General features: G+C 44.8%; 2 protein-coding genes across 2 annotated transcripts; both read left to right on the top strand.

The window, feature by feature from the left end:
* The first annotated feature begins 4489 nt into the window (after positions 1 to 4489).
* LOC140489294 (ferritin, middle subunit-like) lies at positions 4490 to 8339 on the top strand. Its single transcript, XM_072588683.1, has 4 exons — positions 4490 to 4591; positions 6314 to 6460; positions 7471 to 7596; positions 8126 to 8339. The coding sequence occupies exons 1-4, from the start codon at positions 4490 to 4492 to the stop codon at positions 8279 to 8281; spliced, it is 531 nt and encodes a 176-aa protein (XP_072444784.1). The 3' UTR covers positions 8282 to 8339.
* A 4314-nt stretch (positions 8340 to 12653) lies between these two features.
* On the top strand, positions 12654 to 17185 carry LOC140489039 (ferritin, middle subunit-like). The gene is made up of 4 exons (XM_072588277.1): positions 12654 to 12755; positions 15763 to 15909; positions 16438 to 16563; positions 17030 to 17185. The coding sequence occupies exons 1-4, from the start codon at positions 12654 to 12656 to the stop codon at positions 17183 to 17185; spliced, it is 531 nt and encodes a 176-aa protein (XP_072444378.1).
* Positions 17186 to 21430: the final 4245 nt, after the last annotated feature.

Raw genomic sequence — 21430 nt, forward strand, 5'->3', positions numbered from 1 at the left:
AACGGGCAAGGAGCAAAGGGATACAGGCCCTTAGAAAATAAGCAACAGATTTAGGTAGAGGATCTGGATTGGCACAGTCTTGGATGGCCGAATGGCCTGTTCCTGTGCTGTAATTTTCTTTGATTTTTGTTCTTTGTTCTGTCACCCGAATCATCTCCTACATCACCTGGATGTCAAAGATGGATTGTGTCCACGTACCTCATCCTGACGGCCATCTTTGTGTGTGGGTGCATCAAGCTGTGCAGAGACGCAAACACCAAGTGTCACTATGTACTGATATTCTACCTGTCCCTGGTGTTACGAAAGATGGGCCTGGCCTCATTGCTGTGGAACGCTCCGAGTAGTTGGACCATTCCATATTACCCGTCCTTCGTGGAGAAATTTGTAAAGAAAAGCACCTTTGACTACAAGTCTACCAGGAAGTGGTCAGCACATAGTGTCCTCAAGATCCTGTGGGAAAGGGAGAGGGTGGATCCTGATGGGTTGTTCCCTGAGCAGACTGTCAGAGCCATTTGGCAGAATTATTCATCACCAGAACTTTCCAACAAGCACCAAGATATCGCTTGGCTGGTGGTGAGAAGGGCATTACCTGTGAAATCCTTCATGCACGCCCGGTCTGTCTGTGCCACTGGGCTGTGCCCATCGAAGCAGCTGTGGGGGTGGGGTTGAGAGACTGTCACACACCTCTGGAGACCCTGTTGCTTGCTTAAGAGCAGACTAAACATCGAGGAAAGCTGTGTCTGAACCCAGCCGAGAGCCACTCACAGAAACAAATGTGCTCCCCGATACATGCACTCACACTGCACACACAAACACATGCAATCGTGTTCAATGTTATTGTAGAGAGTCAGGAGGCAATTGTATGTGTACCTGTTCCAGGGGACCATATCCATGGCAATACTGGAGAGACAACTGGCTTGTCTCAGGACACTAATCCTGAAAGGTGTGTGTACCAGGTTAGTATGGCATGCTGTATTTAAACACAAGGCAGTGTTTCCTGACACCAGCAACTGTGGGTCAGTGACACATACGCACTCCTTTGGAAATGCACGGTGAGGTCATCACATAGACCTTACAGCACTGTAATAGTGCATGTGGGCAGGGGATCGTGTGGTTTGTAACTGGGCTGCAATGGTGGGCAGAGACTGCAGGATTGGGTGGAAACTCCCTGGTGTCATTGAGAGAGGGAGAGGGCGCAGTATCCGAAAGGGGTGGGTGGAGGGGCAACAAGGGGAGCCCAGGAGCTCAGAGGCAATCTCCCCCCTTCTCCCCTCTGTACCCACCCCACCTCTGGCTCTCACTCCCCTGCATTCTTTTTTGGTTCTTCCCCCACCCCCATTTCGCTCCGGCTCTCTCCCCTCCATTCCCCTCTGGCTCTCTCCCCTCCATTCCCCTCTGACTCTCTCCCCTCTTCTCCTCTGACCCATTCCCTCCTTATTCCCTTCCCCTCCATCCCCTCTGGCTTCCTCCCTTCCATCTCCTCTGCTTCTCTCCCCTCCAGCCCCTCGCGCACTCTCTCCCATTCCCCTCCTACTCTAGTCCCCTCCCCCTCAATTTCCCTCCAGCTCTCTCCCCTATTCCCCTTTGGGTCTCCCCCTCAAACCCCCATCCCCCTCTGGGTCTGTTCAATCAATTTCCTTCAGCACTTCCCTCACCATCCCCCTCCAGCTCTCCCCCTCCATCCCCCTCCAGCTCTCTCCCCCTACGTCCCCCTCCAGCTCTCCCCCTCCATCCCCCTCCATCCCCCTCCATCCCCCTCCATCTCTCTCCCCCAAAATCCCCCTCCAGCTCTCTCCCTTCCATTCCCCTCCAGCTCTCCCTCCAATTCATCTCCTGCTCTCTGCCGCCATCTCCCTCTGGCTCTCTCCTCTCCCCCCTCTGGTTCTCCTCCTCCACTCCCCTTCCCTCCCCTCCCCTCTCTCCTCCATCCCCCTCTGGCTCGCTCTCCTCCATCCTCCTCCAGCTCTCCCCACCCCCCCATTCACCACCAGCTCTCTGCCCCCCGCCCCCTCTGGCTCTCCCTCCCATTACCCTCTGGCTCACTGCACCCCCCCCCCCCCCCCTACCCCGGCTCTCTCCCCCAGCCCCCTCTGGCTCTTCCCCCATCCCCCTCCGGCTCTCCCACCACCCCAAACTGGTTTGGCAATATCTGTGGAGGGAAGAAAAAGGGTTTACATTTTGAGTTCAATGTGACTGTCCTTTATGCTTGTTCCTGAAGAAGGGCTTATGCCCGAAACGTCGATTCTCCTGTTCCTTTGATGCTGCCTGACCTGCTGCGATTTTCCAGCAACACATTTTTAAGCTTTATGATCACAGCCAATACTACACCTGCACAATTCAGATGAATAGATCACAAATTGATTCTTGTTATTGAATATGTTTTACTGAAACAGAAGCACACAGGGCTGCAGATTGGTTTTAACAATAAAGCAAGTTTATTGCATAAAAGAAATATAAAAAACAAATTATCTAAATATAACAGTTAGAAAAACTTCCAAACATCTGACAAAACAATATCCCACCTCCTCCCCCACACCATCACTTTACCACCAATCAAAATCCAGAGAAACTTTCCTTTCCTATCAAATCTGTCAGTTTGACCTACTGTTCTTCTCAGTCCCTATCCTGCTAGCCATTTACTTGAACACTCAGACAGCTGAGAGCCTAGACTCCCCTAGTTTTTTAGTAAGATGAGAATTCTACCTAGTACCCTAGTCTGGAAGTTTCACAAACTTCAGTCTTTAACTGAGGTACCTTATTCCTTTACCTGCTCTGAATAATTCCCTTTACTAGAAAAGAATATATTTGTATTTGGTTTCAGTCAGATCTCCTCTCAACTGAACCCAAAAACCTTTGAACTTTAAACAAAAACGTACTCATCCTATATTCTGTTAAAGCTAATGACTTAACATTTACTCTCCTGTTCTAAATACCCACAATAAACAAACTTCCATTAACTCTTCAGGAGGCTTTGCTGTCGTCTGACACATATTAGTTAAAGGAGAAAGTAAGGACTGCAGATGCTGGGACACAGACACTAAACAACCCCCCTGCCCTGTGGCTGACCACTTCAACTTCTCCTCCCACTTCACCAAGGATATGCCAGTCCTGAGACTCTTCCATCGTCAAATCCTAGCCACCTAACGCCTGGAGGAAGAACGCCTTGGGACCCTCTAACCACATGGGATCAATGTCAATTTCACCAGTTTCTTCATCTCCCCTCCCCCCCACCTTATCCCAGATCCAACCCTCCAACTCAGCACCACCCTCTTGATCTGTCCTCTCCGCCCATCTTCCTTCCCACCTATCTGCTCCACCCTCCGTTCCAATCTATCACTATCACACCCATCTCCATCTACCTATCGCATTCCCAACTACCTTTCCCCTGGCCCCATCCCCGTCCATTTATTTCTCAGCCCCCTTGGGCCTCCCCCACATTGCTGGCTCGAAATGTTGACTGTCCTGCTCTTTGGATACTGCCTGACCAGCTGTGCTTTTCCAGCACCACACTTTTTGACACATATTAGTTAAGACCATGGTTCCAGAAAGACTGACCTAAATAAATTCTAAATCCCATCACAGAAGTCAGCTAACACTCATATGCCACTGGATTGAAATTCAAATATAAACTTGCAAATCTTTTCAATACATACCAAGAGGAGCAGGACAGATTCCTTATCGGCAGGTGTGATGGAAAGAAATTGGAGCCTCTACCATCACAGTCCATAGTTCCAGGCTACAACATGTGGGAAAAGGTGTGTTACCATAGCAACTCAGCATCCTTCATGGGCCAGTTGGCTCAGTTGGTTGGAGCACCTGCCACAGCACCCGATGCAAGCACAGTAGGGTTTGGTCTCCATTCTGACTGGGGTGAATTCAGGACCTGGATCCTTGCCTGATATGCAGTTAAGGTCACAATAGTGTGGGTTGGATCTGACATTGGGCAAAAAGTTGATGATACCAAGAAGAAAATATTTTCGAAGAACAATGCCTCTATTTTCCAATGGATTTTCAACATTGCCATTGACAAGACAGGGAAGAGAATCTCTCAGAGTAACACATCAATGTAGCTCTGCAGGCCCTCAACAGGATTATCTTATTACCCTCACCCAAACATAAAAATTGGATTTTATCATGCACTTTATTTTTGTTATTATTTCCAAGTAGAGACGTGGGCCCGTGATTGTGAAGGTCAAAGATCAACCAAGGATTCCATAATGGTTGAGGTGCTAATCAAAGGAGCCCCTCCTTTATCATTCTGGGCCCAAATGCACTGATTGGAATCCAACTGGAAATGGCAGCTCTTCAACTGATTGAGCAAAACGATTGGTTACCTCTGATTATGTCATTTCCTGCTTTAAAAGATGAGGATTATGTTCCTAGAGTATAAATTTAACACTAAAAGGTAATGGGTAGCTGTTATTGAGCATTGTGTGTGTGGTTTTTGTGGAAAAAAAGTAGGAATCAGGCTAAGGCTTCTTTTGACAAAATGGCCTCCCAGATTTGTCAAAACTATCACCAGGATTGTGAAGCTGCTGTCAACAAGCAGATTAACCTGGAGCTCACTGCCTCCTATCTCTATCAGTCTTTGGTGAGTTTTGTCTGTTTTTTCAAATAAAGCCTTTTTTAAAATTAAAGCTTCTGTTTTTGATTTGACTTGAATAGTTTCTTGCTTGGACTTCATGGCTGAATTAACTATTGATGTCAGTCTTATACTTGGATAGATGTCAGGTGTGTTCTTTTAATTAACCTACCTTTCTAATTCACTTTTCAGATGTTGTTGCCATAACCTGTTGCAGTTGTACAAAACTGTGTGGCTGCACTTGGAGTACTGTGTACAGTTCTGGTCACTGTTATAGGAAGGATGTGGAAGCTTTATAAAGGGGTCAGGGAAGACTTTACATTCTTCCTGGTATGGGAGAAGGTCTTGTTTCTCTTGGAGAGGGTTGTGAGGTGGCTTAATTGAGACATACAAAAATGATCAGAGGGTTAGATAGGTTGGACAGTGAGCCTTTCAACCTTGGATGGTGATGGCTAGTATTAGGGGATATAACTTTAAATGGGGGGGGGTAATAGATGTCTGAAGTAGTTCAGAATAGTAGGGCTGTGGAATGTATTGCTTGCAGCAGTTGTTGACTTGCCAAATTTAAGGGCATTTAAATAGTCATTGGATAGGCACTTCTATGAAATGGAATAGTGTAGGTTAGATGGGCTTCAGATTGGTGTAACACTGAAGGCCTATACTGCACTGTAATGTTTTTTGTTCATGTCTGAGCAGGTGGGACTTGGACCTGGGTCTCTATCCCTAGACTAGTAACAGTGAAAGTGTTACAAGTGTCCTAAAGGGTCTAATCAGCTGGACTTATTACACTTGCTAACTGTTCCTGAGTTTGGTCTGTAATATTAATCTCCGTGTAACTGTGTACTGTTCTTTCTCTTTTCTAATTGATCAGTTCAGATGTTTCACCTGTATCTAGTAAATGGAAATGAACCTGGGTATCTCAACTCTGCTATTACTACACCACTACCCTCTTTCCTCCTCTACCCCTATATTGGTGGAGTGATTTATTTGCTTAGACTGGGTGGTTTGAGCTAGCTAATTAATAGGAATGGAATTACTGACTAGTCTAAGCAATGACTGTTTGAGTTTTCTGGTACCAGATTTATATTTCTGGCTTGTTCTCTGCATTAGTACAGTACCATCATGGCTGCCTTGAAGGTGCTCTGCTACTATTCTTCTGTTGTGGAGTAGGAATTGTCAAGCTTGACCAGATCAAGTGGTGCTAGAAAAGTACAACAGGTCAAGCAGTATCCAAGGAGCAGGAGAATTGATGTCTTAGGCAAAAGCACTTCAGGAAGGGCTTCATCACATTTGCCTAAAATGTTGACTCTCTTGCTCTTCAGATACTGCCTGACCAGCTGTGTTTTCACAGCATCACTCTCTCTCTTGACTCCAATCTCCAGCATGTGCAGTCATCACCTTTCTCCAAGTTTGACCAAATGGTCAAAGGCCTAAAGTCTAATCGTTTGGATAGAAGCGATTTTCAGTTTCCACTTTATTTCTCATCCTTACACTTACAAACTGATCAGTGTTCAACTTCTACTTGTGAACAAATAAACTGCTTTCCCTAATTCAGTACAAAAGTTTAGTTGTTTACTGGACTTGAACACTGTTGCTTTTTCACTTTACTGATCTTCCATAGTCAATAAACCTGACTTCATATTGAGCATCTCCGATACCTAAAGAGGACTTTTTTTTACTTAAACTAGAATTGGGCCCAGTGTGTTAATGGGATGGGAATTCTTCTTTCAGATGTCGTACTTTGACCGGGATGATGTTGCCCTGCACCATTTCTCCCAGTTCTTCAAAGCTCAGTCCCAGGAGAAGCAGGAACATGCAGAGAAGCTGCTGAAATTCCAGAATCAGCGTGGAGGTGGAGTCCTCCTCCAGGATGTGAAGGTGGGAATGTTGGGGAGGGGAGTGGCTGATCTTGTGATGTGGCTTCAAGTCAGTGACTGGGTTTTCACATCCTGATGGGGAAGTGACAAGGTCTTCTGCTTGACTTCTCCAATGATTTCCTCCATCTCCAAGTCACAGCATAGACACAGGCCCTTTAGTCTGTGCTGACCAATAAACTCCAAACCACACTAATCCCATCTACCTGCAATTAGTCCTTAGACCACTACACCCTGCAACTTGTAGTATTTGTCCAATGTTGCTGGAATGTCACTGCACTAGCTGCCTCCATTCATCAGGTGATGCATTCCATATTTCTACTGCGGGTTGAGGAAACTTTCCCCAACATATGCCTTAAACCTGTGCTTTCTAGTCTTGCTGTCTGCCATGGGGAAGAGATTCTCACTATTGTCCAATCAGATACCCTATCTGCCTCTGTTCCAATAAAACATCCAGTCTTCCCCTCAATGGATTTTCCATCTTGTGCAACATCCTGTTGAATCTCATCTGTACCCCCTCCAGGACAATGCCATCCTTCTGGTAGTGTGGTGGCCAGAGCCAGTGTTCCTTTGTCCTAACTGATTTTTACAACTTTGTAAAACAGGACTGATTCCTATATTCAATGCCCCAACTCTTGCACCCACCTTCACCCAATCTGAATGTTTCTGGGATCTCTGACCTTGTATCAAAAGTATATTTTATTATTGTAAACATTTTTGCTGTCCCTCAAATGAATCCATGTACTTGGCAAGTGTGAAACCATTGTGCAAGTGGGACTGAACCTTGTACCTTGTGGTCAAGAGGTGGGACACAATGGCTGTTGTGACAAGATAAGGATGTGAATATCCTGATCTAAGGTCTCAAATGGACACCGGATTCAAACAATTTTTTAAATAAAACTTAACCCTGATCTCAACAATGGCCTGTTCCTGAACTTCCTGCTTCAGACCAGCCACATGGCCAAGGTGAATGTAACTCTCTCCAATAACTGATCTGTCTGTCCTTGCCTTCAGAAGCCAGAGAGGGATGAGTGGGGTAACGGTCTGCAGGCAATGCAGGTTGCCCTGGATCTGGAGAAGAATGTGAACCAGAGTTTGCTGGATCTACACCAACTCGCCACTGCCCAGACTGACCCTCATGTAAGCTTCACCACCTCCTCATTCTCCTCACTGTCAGACCCTCAGGGCAACACCTCACTGGTTGGTCTCTGGGTTTGAAATTCAATAATGCAACACTTGGTCCAGATCTAACATTGATCACTCCAGATCATGCTGATTGTAACAATTACAACTGCTCCTTAAGGTGAAGGAGAAACTTGGGTTTTTAATTTGGGAGTGCTGAAGTGATTATTGGCCACTGAATCCCCATTCAGGATCACTGCAGTGGAATGATCACTGTCCATCACAATACAACTGGCTCCAGTTAAGAAACAGCAAGATGAGCCAGCTGAAAGGCTATTGTCCTCACCAGCACATATTCCTGAGAAGTCTAGCAAACTAATATCTAGAGTTATTAATATTGATGCTGGAGGATCAGTGGGAAAGTGCAGCAAGTCAGGCAGCAACCAAGGAGCAAGAGTTGACATTTTGGGCACATTCAATTTTGTACTTAAAATTCTATAATTATCTTTGTGCTCATGTAATGAGTTGTAATATTCCTGTGTTCCAGCTGTGTGACTTCCTGGAGACTCACTATTTGGATGAGGAGGTTGAGATCATCAAGCGACTTGGGGACTACATCACCAACCTGAAGTGTCTGGGAGCCCCTGAGAATGGGCTGGGAGAGTACCTGTTTGACAGGCTCTCACTGGAGGACAGCAGTTAGTGGGGCATGGGGTACTGTCTGCTTTTGTCTGAATGCATTACTGACTTCACTTGGACAATCTGGCTCCTCCACAGGGAGAAGGAATATGTTGTCAAGAATGTAATGGCTGTATTACCTGAATGGAAATGAATAAAATCTTGCTGATTGTCCATCATTCAAACCAGATACTTTGTTTTGGTAGATCTCTTGAGCTTGGAATGAGTAATTTGGCTGATCAAATAACTAGGTATGAAACTTTCATTGGTTTTCTTTTCCTCTTCCCTACCCCACTCCAATCATCCAATTGGACTGGGATCTCCAGAAGGTGCTCCTCTGGAGTAACCATGTGGTCAAGCCAGCCCTGCACCACCCCCTCTAGAACATAAGGTTGGATTACAGTCTAGGGTGGAAAGTCATCAATTTTCTTTGTACTATTAACACTTTTTTCCTCTATTCTTAATAACTATATTTGTGATTTAAGGAAAACTTTGAGGTGATACAGAAACTTCCTTTCACAAACAGTAAAGTGTAGACATCCTTTAAATAGCTTACCTAAGCCTCCAATGACTCCTTTTCACTTTAGCAATAAATCTCAGTCTAAACTGACCTGATCAGCTCACCTCTACTAAGGTGAGTTCCAGATTGTGGAACCAGCCAACCTGGAAATGATACAATCCCAACATTTCTTACATAGCTGCCAATAGAGTGCCATAACTATATTGTGTTGTGGCTTGCTTGGACATTGGGCCCAACTTAAGGTTCTAGGGGGCCAGTTGGGTTTCTGACCAGGGTCTGTACTGGGCCCTTTGATCTTCACCTTGTTTCAGCAGTTAGCCACACTGACTATTCATGCCCTTCTAATCTCAAATGTACTGCTCTGGCTGGGAACTTTAAATGCCCATTTTGGAGCAACAAGGAGCCAATCCACACTCTGGGCAACTTTCCCAGAAATGAGTTGTCCTGTGTGCATCCCTCATTTTACTTTCCTGAGCAGACTACTCTGTCTCAAGACCAGGCAGCCTTCCCCACTACCCCCACCCTTGTTTGGGGATAAAACTTCAGGCTTGGTAGCCCAGGGCAGGGGGAAAATCACCTGACATTCCAGGAGTCAGCTCAAGGAACTCTACATTGCCCCCTCCAGCTGAAATGAGCAGGATGACTGTTATTCCCAGATCACAATGTTCAGGGTTAGATGCTTCCATCTGACTTATTCTTGTTTTTAAAGTCAGTTTGCAGTCCAAGCTTCCCATGGGGTGAAGGTTTCTCCTGATGCAGTTTGAGTTGACCTAGTGATGTTGAAGGAGCAGTGATTGCTCTCCATGTTGGGGAGTGGGTGTGACTGGGAGAGGAAACCTGGAGATACTGACTCTCCTGTACAACTGTTTCATTTATCTTTCAAGGTTTCAGGGATCATGGGTTAGGGAGGGGGCTGTCAGAGACATCTTGGTGATTGTTTCAATGAATTTTGTTTAGCTAGTACACACTGCAGCCTTCAGGGTGGGGGTGAGACTTTAAGGCACTTATTTATTCCAGCACATAAATCCTTTTATTTTAAGGAAACATTAAGTCATGCTGTTAGAATCCCTACAGGCCAGAAAGAGGCCATTCAGCCCATTGAGTCTGCATCAATCATCTGAACAGCATCCTGTTCAGACCCATGCTATCCCCCATATCCCAAGGCTGATCCACCTTGCCTACCTATCCCTAGAAGGTGAGGCAGAAACTGAGCCTTTGGGAGCACCACTCCCTCTCCATTGTGGGTAAAATCCTGGTCATCAGGTGTGAGGCACTTTCTGTTGTTGTCTGTGATGCAGGTCTGGCCTGTTCCCTGAAACTGCACTGTTACCTGAGCCATTTTCAACTTCACCTGGAGGTCTACAATGGACTGTGTCCAGAGGGACACCATGCCCAAAACTCTGGATGAGGGAGGGAGGAACATACTGCCCTTATTCTGATGGCCATCTTTGTGTGCAGCTGCATCAAGTTGTGCATAGACCTCGGTACGCAGACACCAAGTGTCACTATGTACTGAGGTTCTACCTGTCCCTGGTGTTGCAAATCATGGGTCTGGCCTCAGTGCCGTGAAACCCTCCAAGTAGTTCGACCATTCCATATCACCTGTCCTTTGTGGAGAAATTTGTAAAGAAAAACACCTTTGACCACAAGTCCACCAGGAAGTGCTCAGCGCGTAGTGTCCTTGAGACCCTTTGGGAAAAGGAGAGGGTGGATCCTGATGGGTTGTTCCATGAGCAGTCTGTCAAAGCCATTTGGCAGAATGATTCATCATCAGAACTTTCCAACAAGCACCAAGACATCGCTTGGCTGGTGGTGAGAAGGGCATTACCTATGAGATCCTTCATGCACGCCCAGTCTCTCTGCGCCACCGAACACTGCCTGCGAAGCGGCTGCCAGGGATAGAGACTGTCCCACATCTCCTTCCTGAATGTGCCCTTGCAAAGGAAGTCTGGAGGATGATGCAGTGGTGTGTGTTGAGAGTCATCCTGAGCAGATCCATGATGTGGGACTCTGTGCTCTATGATCTGCTCCTCAGGACGCACACCAAGACAAACATCAACTGCGCCTGGAGGACCATCCACTCAGTGAAAGGCCCCCTTTGGTCTACCTGAAATTTGGTTGGTCTTCCAGAGCAAGTAGTTGACCCTGACTGAGTGTTGCAGACTGGCACATTCCAAGGTCCAGGACTACGTGTTGAGGGACGTGCTGAAGCTTGGGGCAGCTGCCGCTGAGGGGTATTTGATGAAAGACCACTGTCTGAAGTCTTTCTGCTGAAGGTTAATGACGATCCATTCAGTTATTGGATCTTTCCACTGCCTCAAATGCATGTAAATATAATCTGGTTCAAGTAAGAGAAGTCTTTGGTTTGTTGGCTAGAGTCAAAGTCCAATATTTGTTTGTTTCTTTGATATGCAATTGTACAGAACCAAACTGCATATGCGACAATATATATATAGTCCAGTTTACAAACCAAAACACTAAATGTGCTGAGTGCCTCAGCCATGTAGTAGGCCTCAGGCCTCCGTGCCTAAATTGCTGCTTGAAACATATGGTACATTCAGCTTTTCTATCTCCATGTTCAGTTTTTACTTGTTTCAAGAAGAACTGGCCCTCAACTTGAGCATGTTTCCAATTAGCGGGATTATTCTGTTTACATTGTATTCTGTAGAATGTACAGCTCAGAAACTGGCTGCCGAACTCTATGTGGTCCATACCCACAGCTATATGGACATGAGGGTGTCTCAACCTAAAGTTGATTGTGTTGAACTGTGCAGCCTCCAGTGGAGTGGTTTTGCTGTAAGAGTTTGGGGATTGAAAGTCCCCACTCAATGTTAGGGTATGATCACAGCCTTGACGGATGGATTGGTGGAAGCAAGTTACTTTGACCCAATAACTTCCTCAAATACCAGGTTACAGTCTAGCCTTATCATTTCGGATTGAGTTACAAGTTTGAATATTATACATGGAACCACGGTCAGAGGTCAACCCTGATAAATATTCATGGCGATGAGAGCAAGTCAGAGGCTGGGAATTCTGCTGTGAATTTCTCAACTCCTGACTTTCCAAAATCAGAATCTTCCCACTTGGAAACATCCTTGAGTTGAGGGCTGGTTCTTCTTGAAGCAATTAAAAACTGAACATGGAGACAGAAAAGCTGAATGTACCGTAGGTTTTGAGCAGCAGTTTAGACATGGAGGCTTGAGGCCTATTACATGGCTGAGGCACTCAGCACATTTAGCATTTTGGTTTGTAAACTGGGCTTCCTGAGACCCAAGATCAAAGAGATCACAGCAGATTCAGAATGGATCCACAAAATTGCCTCCACTAGATGACCCAAAAGCACATTATTTCTGTCACTGTCAAGCAATAGGCAAATGTTTAATGTCAACATAATCTCGCCATTTCTCAATGGACTCCCAACACTGTCATTCAAAAGGTAGGAAGACAAATCCCTCAGATGAACAAACAAACAGAATTCTAAAACTCTGTGTTGAGTACGTCTTTATAATAAACAACCTCAGATGCAATAGTGAAGTTTTAGGGTATGTTTTATTTTCATTTTCAGGTAGATACACTTCCAGAATTTGCAGTTATGCAGCAGGTCAAAAGTCAATCAGCAATTACATCATCAACCAGTTGTCAATTCTGTTTGGCTTCTGGATCCAATTCCCATCCTGTGCTGATTGGATATGGCAGCTGATCGATTGATTAACAAGAGTGATTGGCCATCACTGATTATGTCATTTCCTGCTTAATAAACTGAGGGTCAGCTCCTGAAGTATAAATAAAAGTCCAAAGGCAGTGTTTGTTTAGGTATAGTTGGTGTTAATCCTCAATTTGTGATTGGGCTTTGACCTTGCTTTGTATTCATCACAAAATGGCTTCCCAGGTTTGTCAAAACTATCACCAGGATTGTGAAGCTGCTGTCAACAAGCAGATTAACCTGGAGCTCACTGCCTCCTATCTCTATCAGTCTTTGGTGAGTGGGCTTAAAATTCAATCTATTATGCTGATGTTTCTAAATAAATTTGATGCTCTTGTAGATTGAGTTTTGTAGTCTTCTCTAAATATGAATTCAAGATAAAAATGTTACAGCAACTATGGAATATGATGAGGTAAAATATCTAATGCCTAGATGGCCTTCCCTGACATATGCAGGGTGAACTGTTCTCAGGGGTTATTTTATTAATCCCTGATCAGGTTGTCACTGGTAGTAACTGTCATTCCCTCCCTATGGCTGTCAAAATTGGGTATTTCTAAAATATTCTTTGTCATTTGGGCCAGCTGAATGTTGGAATGGAAGTATCCATTCCCTAGTCACCTTTCTAACATGGAAATTTATTGTGATTTTTTTTTTTTCTAACTTTCTGCTGATCCTAAATAGCCATTGTTGGTTTTGATGCTGCAGAAGGGAGTTATGGATTTTTCAATGTTTGGTCTATCTGAGCAGAAGTACAAAGTCAGGCTGTGACTGGCAGATACTCGAGGCCTCAACTGAGGCCTTATCTGGCTTTTTATTACCCACTCGTGTATGATGAATGCAATGGTCAGGGAGCCATTTGTTGTCCATAACGTTATCAAGAGTTGATCTGCTAAAGTATTACTGCATCCACAGGAAGGCTGGAATTGGGACTTTTGACCAATGACTGAAGAAATCTAATCTCCAACCAGGATGGCATGGTAAACAAAATGGCTGGCTGTTTCTCTCTAGAGAGTTGCCCACGCCCTTCTGACATGGTGGAATCTGTTTAGGTGTGTTTAACTAACCTTAGTGAGTGCTGCAGGGTACCTGGTAGACCCGCCACACTGAAGGGAGCTGGAGAATGTAGTACTAATAGAGTGGGTGGTTTTATCCTGGATTATGTCTGTTTGGATGTTGTAAATGCTCTCATCCAGATGTGTAGAATATTCATCAGTCTGGGTTTGTATTGTGGTTTCTTTTCATGAGAATGAAGTCCCTAAAGCATAGCTTGTTAGAGATGGGAACAACTTTCATTGGTGAACCAGTAAGTTTTTGTTATATAACCTGTGTCCCAGAAGAATAGACCACACACTTCCACTCTGACCTGAGTTATGACCCTTCATAGACCTCTTCCCACTGTTAAGGACCTCTAAAGGTAGCCCAGACCTTACCTTTTATAATAAAGGTACATGTATAATAGATATTTCAGGGGTGATGCAGTTGGTCAAACCATTCTGCCTTGTGAAAAAATGTCTTTGAAACAAAGAACTGAATTTAGAATAACTTTTTTTTAAACTTGGAAAACTGGCTTCATGTTCCAATACCTGCAGCATTCCAAAAACACCCCTTTGCAAATGGTAAATTCCTATCTGGTTCTCACAGGAAAATTCAGTCAGGCAAGAAACATCTGTTGAAGCATGGAACCTTATCACTGTAAAAGCTTCTGTGACCAGAAGCTTCTGCCTGCTGAGGAAAACTTCAACTTTGTGAACTGGCCTCTCCCCTGCCAATGTTTAAAGTAGCTACTTCCCGCATCTACATAGCAGCATCTCTAATCTTTCAATGGATGTCATAGAGGCAATGGACAAAATAACATTGTTAAAGGGGCAGCATTGTCACACCACTCACTTATGAACATGATGCCTCAAATGAGGCAAATCTGGATGCTGATCTAAATGGCTTGTTGCTTGAAGTCAAATAGAGTATAGTGCTTTTCAGCTTACACTTTAAGCTGCTGATGTTATCTGCAGATAATGGTTGATCTCTAGGTCACATTAGGTCTTTCCTGTATTACACATTACTTTGATCAAGTTTCAATTAGTGAATCTGATGCTTGTTTACAAGTTTCTGGATGTTTGTGTGCACTTTATACACAGGCCTGTAATAAACTGCTGCAATAATCCAAAGCCTGTCACTGAGCAGGTTTTCCTTGGCAAACCCCTGGGGCCCCTTTATCTCATTCCCCTCCAGATAAGAGCACACTTGCACCGATCAAGTGATTGGTACATCCAATCCCATGTACAAGCTGCAGAAAACACTCTTCTGACTAAACTAGTGCCAGCAGTGTCCAACATCCATTTTCCAGTTTGTTCCTTCAAGGTTAATGTGCCTTGCAGCAGCCTCATGGTTACTTTCTCATTGAATGGCAGGACAGCCGTGAGGGGCTGAATGGCCTACAGTCCCTGTGTTCTGATATCAGTTTTGTATTTCTATTTCTATCCAGAAAACTGTCCTGGTGACTGGGTATTCCCCTCTGGTTAATGGTGACTGGAGTAGACTGCACTTAGTCCTCTTCAGACAACTGAACCCTCACCTTGTTAAAGGTTACAACTTCAAATGTTCTGCATTGAACCAACTGAAATTTCTACAGCTGTAGAAATGTACAGTATGGAAACAGACAATCCAATCAAGCTTTTTCCTGCCTACCAGGTGTCTGAATTAATCTAGTCCTACTTGGCTCCTATCCCTCGTGCTCTTATTCTTGTACCCATCCAATGCCTTTAAATGTCATTTGGGTTTGCCTCCACCACTTCCTTCGGCAGCTCATTCCATACACTCATCACTTTTTTTTTTTTTGGAAAAGCTGTCTCTCAGGGTTGATAGTGATAGATATAATGGACCTATGTCCTCTAGTTTTGGACTCTTCCACCCTGCAATGTAGTTTCCTTCATTTTCTCCAATCCTATTCAATCTCTAATATCTTCCAATTCTGATGGTGGTTAATGAGCCAAAACACTAATTCAGTGTTTCTCTCCTCTGATGCTGTGCCAGATCTGAGCAATTCACCAACTGTTTAATCAAAAAGTGAATTTGCGTCCCCAGGAGGAAGCTGGGGTTGTTAAGCTCCTACAGTTAAAGGAGCTGCTGGCTCATTGGACAACACTGGTATATTAAAATGTTGAGAACCCAGAGGATTAACAGCTTGAATAGTCAGCCTGATTTCAAGGGCTAAACTAGTGTCCTACTGCTGATAACATCAGTGGGGCCAATTCTAGTTAATGGGATGGAAATGCTTCCCTTTCAGATGTCGTACTTTGACCAGGATGATGTTGCCCTGCACCATTTCTCCCAGTTCTTCAAAGCTCAGTCCCAGGAGAAGCAGGAACATGCAGAGAAGCTGCTGAAATTCCAGAATCAGCGTGGAGGCAGAGTCCTCCTCCAGGATGTGAAGGTGGGAATTGGGGGGGGGGGGGGTGATGGGGAATGGCTGATCTCGTGATGTGGCTTCAAGTAAGTGACAGGGTTTTTGCCACCTGAAGGGGCAGTGACCAGCCTTCTGCTTGACTTCCCTAATCTCCATTTCCAAGTCACAGCATTGAAATGGGCCCTTTTGATCCACCATAAGTCTATGGTGACCAAACTACACAAATCCCATGTGCCTGCACTTGTTCCTTTGCCCACTATACCCTGGCATTTGAAGTATTTGTCCAAATGTTGCTGAAATATCACTGGACTAGTTACCACCTCCACTCCCTCAGGTGGTGTCCTCAATATCTCTCTATTGAGTAGCTTCCTCCAGTACCTCCATGGCCATAGTGGCCTGGGATGTGCTGGCTACATGCATTAGCCACTCTAAATGCAAGATGGGTGGGTTAGTGTGGGACCCTCTAGAGGGTCAATGGACAAATGGGTTAAATGCCCTACTGCATCCCACTGTATGGATTCTGATCCTTAACTGTCCTTTGTTTCCATGTTTCAGAAGCCAGAGAGGGATGAGTGGGGTAATGGTCTGCAGGCAATGCAGGTTGCCCTGGATCTGGAGAAGAATGTGAACCAGAGTTTGCTGGATCTACACCAACTCGCCACTGCCCAGACTGACCCTCATGTAAGCTTCACCACCTCCTCATTCTCCTCACTGCCAGACCCTCAGGGCAGCACCTCACTGGTTGGTCTCTGTGGGTTTGAAATTCAATAATACAACACTATCTAGACCTAACATTGATCACTCCAGATCCATACTGATGGCCACAATGTTACAACTGTGACTTTTTAAAGTCAAGGAGGAACTTGGATTGTAATCTGGTGGGAGTGCTGAAGTGATATTGGCCACTGAATCCTCATTCAGGACCATTGCAGTAGAATGATCACTACCCCACAATACAACTCCACTCCAGTTAAGAAGCTGCATGATTAAGCAGCTAAAATGGTATTATCCTCACTGACCCAAATTCTCTAACTGTTAACTGAATTTTCCTGTCTCTGGAGCTATATCGCCAAATCCCTTTGCAGTGGGAATTGTAAACTTGTCTTGGATTGTGCTCATGTAATGAGTTAATATTCCTGTGTTCCAGCTGTGTGACTTCCTGGAGACTCACTATTTGGATGAGGAGGTTGAGATCATCAAGCGACTTGGGGACTACACCACCAACCTGAAGCGTCTGGGAGCCCCTGAGAATGGGCTGGGAGAGTACCTGTTTGACAGGCTCTCACTGGAGGACAGCAGTTAGTGGGGCATGGGGGTACTGTCTGCTTTTGTCTGAATGCATTACTGACTTCACTTGGACAATCTGGCTCCTCCCTAGGGAGAAGGAATATGTTGTCAAGAATGTAATGGCTGTACTACCTGAATGGAAATGGATAAAATCTTGTATTTGATCTTGCTTATTGTCCATCATTCAGACCACTGATACATTACATGAATTTGGTTATCTTTGGAGAGTTTGCCTGCAACTTAGCCCATCACATCATTGAACTAAAACACTTCCTAATCTTTTCTGCTTCCCTCTCTGCACACCCCCCACCTTCTTTCTGCCTCCCCCACCCTCAAAAGGGTGGGTATTGCAGTCTGTGGGGTGTCCAACCTTTATTAGTTATTGGACAAAAGAATTACTTTTCTGGACTTGATGGGTACAATAATAGCCAAACTTTTGTGCAAGGAAGTTTCCAAGTCTTAATCAAAAAGTGGTGGCCACATGTCCATTTCTGCATCTTGTATTCTACATCCAATCCCAGATTTCCTATCCAATTGTTCACCTCCACCTCACACTTTTTATTTTCCACTTCGGCAATACTCCACTATTTGGGGTCATAAACTACATGATCTGGGTGACAAGACCTGATCATCCCTTCCATTTAAGCCTCCGATAAGGCCCATCAGAGTTTTGGTATCCGTCCAGATCGTGGAACCAGCTAACCTGGGAATATGATCTCGACTTGTTTGCTTTGCTCCCAAGGGAACTCTCTAATGTGAACAATATATTCTAAAATCTGGCTGGGTTTTCTTTCTTTTTTTTTTCCCCTTTTTTTCTTTTTTTCCCCTTTTTTTATTTTTTCCTTTCTCTCTTTTTCTACCTGCCCCCCCCCCACCAAACCTAGGGAGCTTGTTAGGATTCAGACCAGGACTAGCGCAGGGGCTTGTGATCTTCATCCTCTGCCTTATTACAGCCATTACCAGTTGGGCACATTGACTAGTTTCTTTTTCCTCTATAGTCTGAGTCAAACATGTAGCTCCTGCTGGGGACCTTTTTGATTTAAATACCTATTCGGAGTTCCCACTCAAGGGGAGGGGGAAGAATGTTTCCCAGAAGTAACAAACTTGTCCCACTGCAGTGTCTTCAGTTTACTATCTCTATCTGAGGACTCTACTCCCAACACCACTCCTGCAAACTGCCAGCCCAAAGCTGGGAAAATTCAGTGCCGTCATATTCTAAGGTGTTGACTCAAATTCTCCTGAGCTGCATTGGATTATAATGCACGTTCATTGTCACCTACAGCTGAAATGAGCAGGGTGACTGTGACCTGGGAATAACACAGCAACGCTCAGGGTTAGATGTTTCCATCTGATTTATTCTTGCTGCTAAAGTTTGCAGTCCAAGCTTCCCATGTGCTGAAGGATTCTCCTGATGCAGTTTGATTTGACCCAGTGATGTTGAAGGAGCAGTGATTTCTCTCCAAGTTGAGTGGGAGGGGAAACCTGGAGATGCTGACTCTCCTGTACAGCTGTTCCTTTATCTTTCAAGGTTGCAGGGATCATGGTTCAGGGTAGGGGCTGTCTGAGATATCCTGGTGATTTGTTTCAGTGAATTTTGTAGCCTTCAGGGAGGGTGTAGAGCTTTAAGGCGCTTGACAAATTTATTCCACCACATAAATCCTTTTATTGCAAACAATCTTAAGTTATGCTAACAGACTCCATACAGTGTAAGAAGAGGCTATGTGAGTCTGAACAGCATAATCCTCATCCACCCCAATTTGCTGTAAACCTACATTTCCCATTGGCAAATCCACCTATCCTGCACATTTAGGGACACTATCAGCAATTTTGCATAGCCACTCCACCAAACCTGCACACCTTTCATCTGTGGGAGGAAACTGGAGCACGTAGGAAAGCCACACAAACATGGGACAAACATACAAACTCAACACAGACAGTTACCCAAGGCTGGAATCAAACTCAGGTCCCTGGTGCTATGAGGCAGCAGTGCTAACCACTGTGCCACCCTTAAGGGTGTTTTATACTTATTAGAGTCATACATCACAGGAGCAGACCCTTTGGCCCAACCTATCTGTGCTGACAGGGTTTTCAAAACTGAACAAGTTCTCCTTCCCTGCATTTGGCCCCTATTCCTCTCAAAACCTTCCTATTCAAATGCTCGTCCAACTATCTTTTAAATGTTATAATTGTACCCATCTCCACCATTTCCTTTGGCAGCTCGTTCCCTGTACACAGCACCCTGTCTCTGAAAACGTTGCCCCTCACGTCCCTATTTTTACTCTTTCCCCTCTCACCTTTAGCCTATGTCCCTCTAGTGTTGTACTCCTCCTCCCCCATCCCAGGGTGGTTTTTATTGGTCAATCTTCAGTGTACCAATCACAAGGCTACGTTTCGTGCCCAGCCACAGTTACCCTTCAGGTGGTGGTGATGAGCTGGTTATTACAGCCCACCTGGTGAGGGAGAGACCAGAATGATGATGATGAGGGGGGGGGGCGCTTCCGGGACTTGGATTCAGAAACAGTGATATTGTTCCAACTCAGGATGGCGAGAGATTTCCCTGGGGCTTTGCCAGTGTTCTTGAGGCTGCATTTAGCCAAAAAATTGGAAAGTATTCCATCACTTTTTCTAACTTTGTTCTTGTAGATGGTAGAGAGGCTTTCAAAATTCAGGAGTTGAGAAATTTGCAACAGAATTCCCAGCCTCTGACTTTCTCTTATCACCATGAATATTTATCAGGGTTGACCTCGGACCATGGTTCCATGTACAATATTCAAAGTTGTAACTCAATCTGACAAGTAATGACGAGACTGTAACCTGGTATTTGAATCAGATACTGGGTCAAAGTAACTTGCTTCCACCAATCCATCCATCAAGGCTGTGATCATACCCTAACATTGAGTAGGCACCTTCAATCCCCAAACTCTCACAGCCCACCACTCCACTGGAGGCTGCTCAGTTCAACACAATCAACTTTAGATTGAGAGACCCTCATGTCCATATAGATGTGGGTATGGACCATGTTGAGTTGGGAGGCCAGTTTCTGAGCTGTACGATCGACAGAATACAATGTAAACAGATCCAGAATCTCCCCACTTTTGGAAACATCTTTGAATTGATGGCTGGTTCTTCATGAAACAATTAAAAACTGAACATGGAGATAGAAACGTTGAACATGCGATAAATTTCTAACAGCAACTTAGACACGGAGGCCTGAGGCCTACCACATGGCTGAGGCACTCAGCACATTTACCGTTTTGGTTTTCAAACTGAGCTTCCAAAAATCCAAAGTCAAGGAGATCACATCAGATTCAGAATGGATCTACAAAGTACATCAGTTGCCTGCACTAGATGACCCAAAAGCACTTTATCTCTGTTGCAAATGTTTATTTTCAACAAAATCCAGCCATTTTTCAATGGACTCAGCAACAAAAAAGTAGAATGGTGTGTGGCTTCCCTGGTGCCAGGATCAAGGATGTCTCAGAGAGGGTACAGAATGTTCTCACAGGGGAGAGGTGCCAGCAAGAGATCATTGTCCACATTGGAACCAACGATATAGGAAGGGAAAAGGTTGAGATTCTGAAGGGAGATTACAGAGAGTTAGGCAGAAATTTAAAAAGGAGGTCCTCAAGAGTGGTGATATCTGGATTACTCCCAGTGCTATGAGCTAGTGAGGGCAGGAATAGGAGGATAGAGCAGATGAATGCATGACTGAGGAGCTGGTGTATGGGAGAAGGATTCACATTTTTGGATCATTGGAATCTCTTTTGGGGTAGAAATGACCTGTACAAGAAGGATGAATTGCACTTAAATTGGAAGGGGACTAAAATACTGGCAGGGAAATTTGCTGTAGGGCTGCTTGGGAGAATTTAAACTAGTAAGGTGGGTTGGGACCTAGGGAGATAGTGAGGAAAGAGATCAATCTGAGACTGGTACAGTTGAGAAGAGAAGTGAGTCAAACAGTCAGGACAGGCAGGAACAAGGTAGGACTAATAAATTAAACTGCATTTATTTCAATGCAAGGAACATGGGACTGGGATATTATAGCAATTACAGAAAAATGGCTCAAGGATGGGCAGGACTGGCAGCTTAATGTTCCAGGATACAAATGCTACAGGAAGGATAAAAGGGGAGGCAAAAGAGGAGGTGGAGTAGCATTTTTGATAAGGGATAGCATTACAGCTGTCTGAGGGAGGATATTCCCAGAAATACATCCAGGGAAGTTATTTGGGTGGAACTGAGAAATAAGAAAGGGATGGTCACC

This window comes from Chiloscyllium punctatum, chromosome 18 (genome assembly GCF_047496795.1).
Source record: "Chiloscyllium punctatum isolate Juve2018m chromosome 18, sChiPun1.3, whole genome shotgun sequence".
Lineage (NCBI taxonomy): Eukaryota > Metazoa > Chordata > Chondrichthyes > Orectolobiformes > Hemiscylliidae > Chiloscyllium > Chiloscyllium punctatum.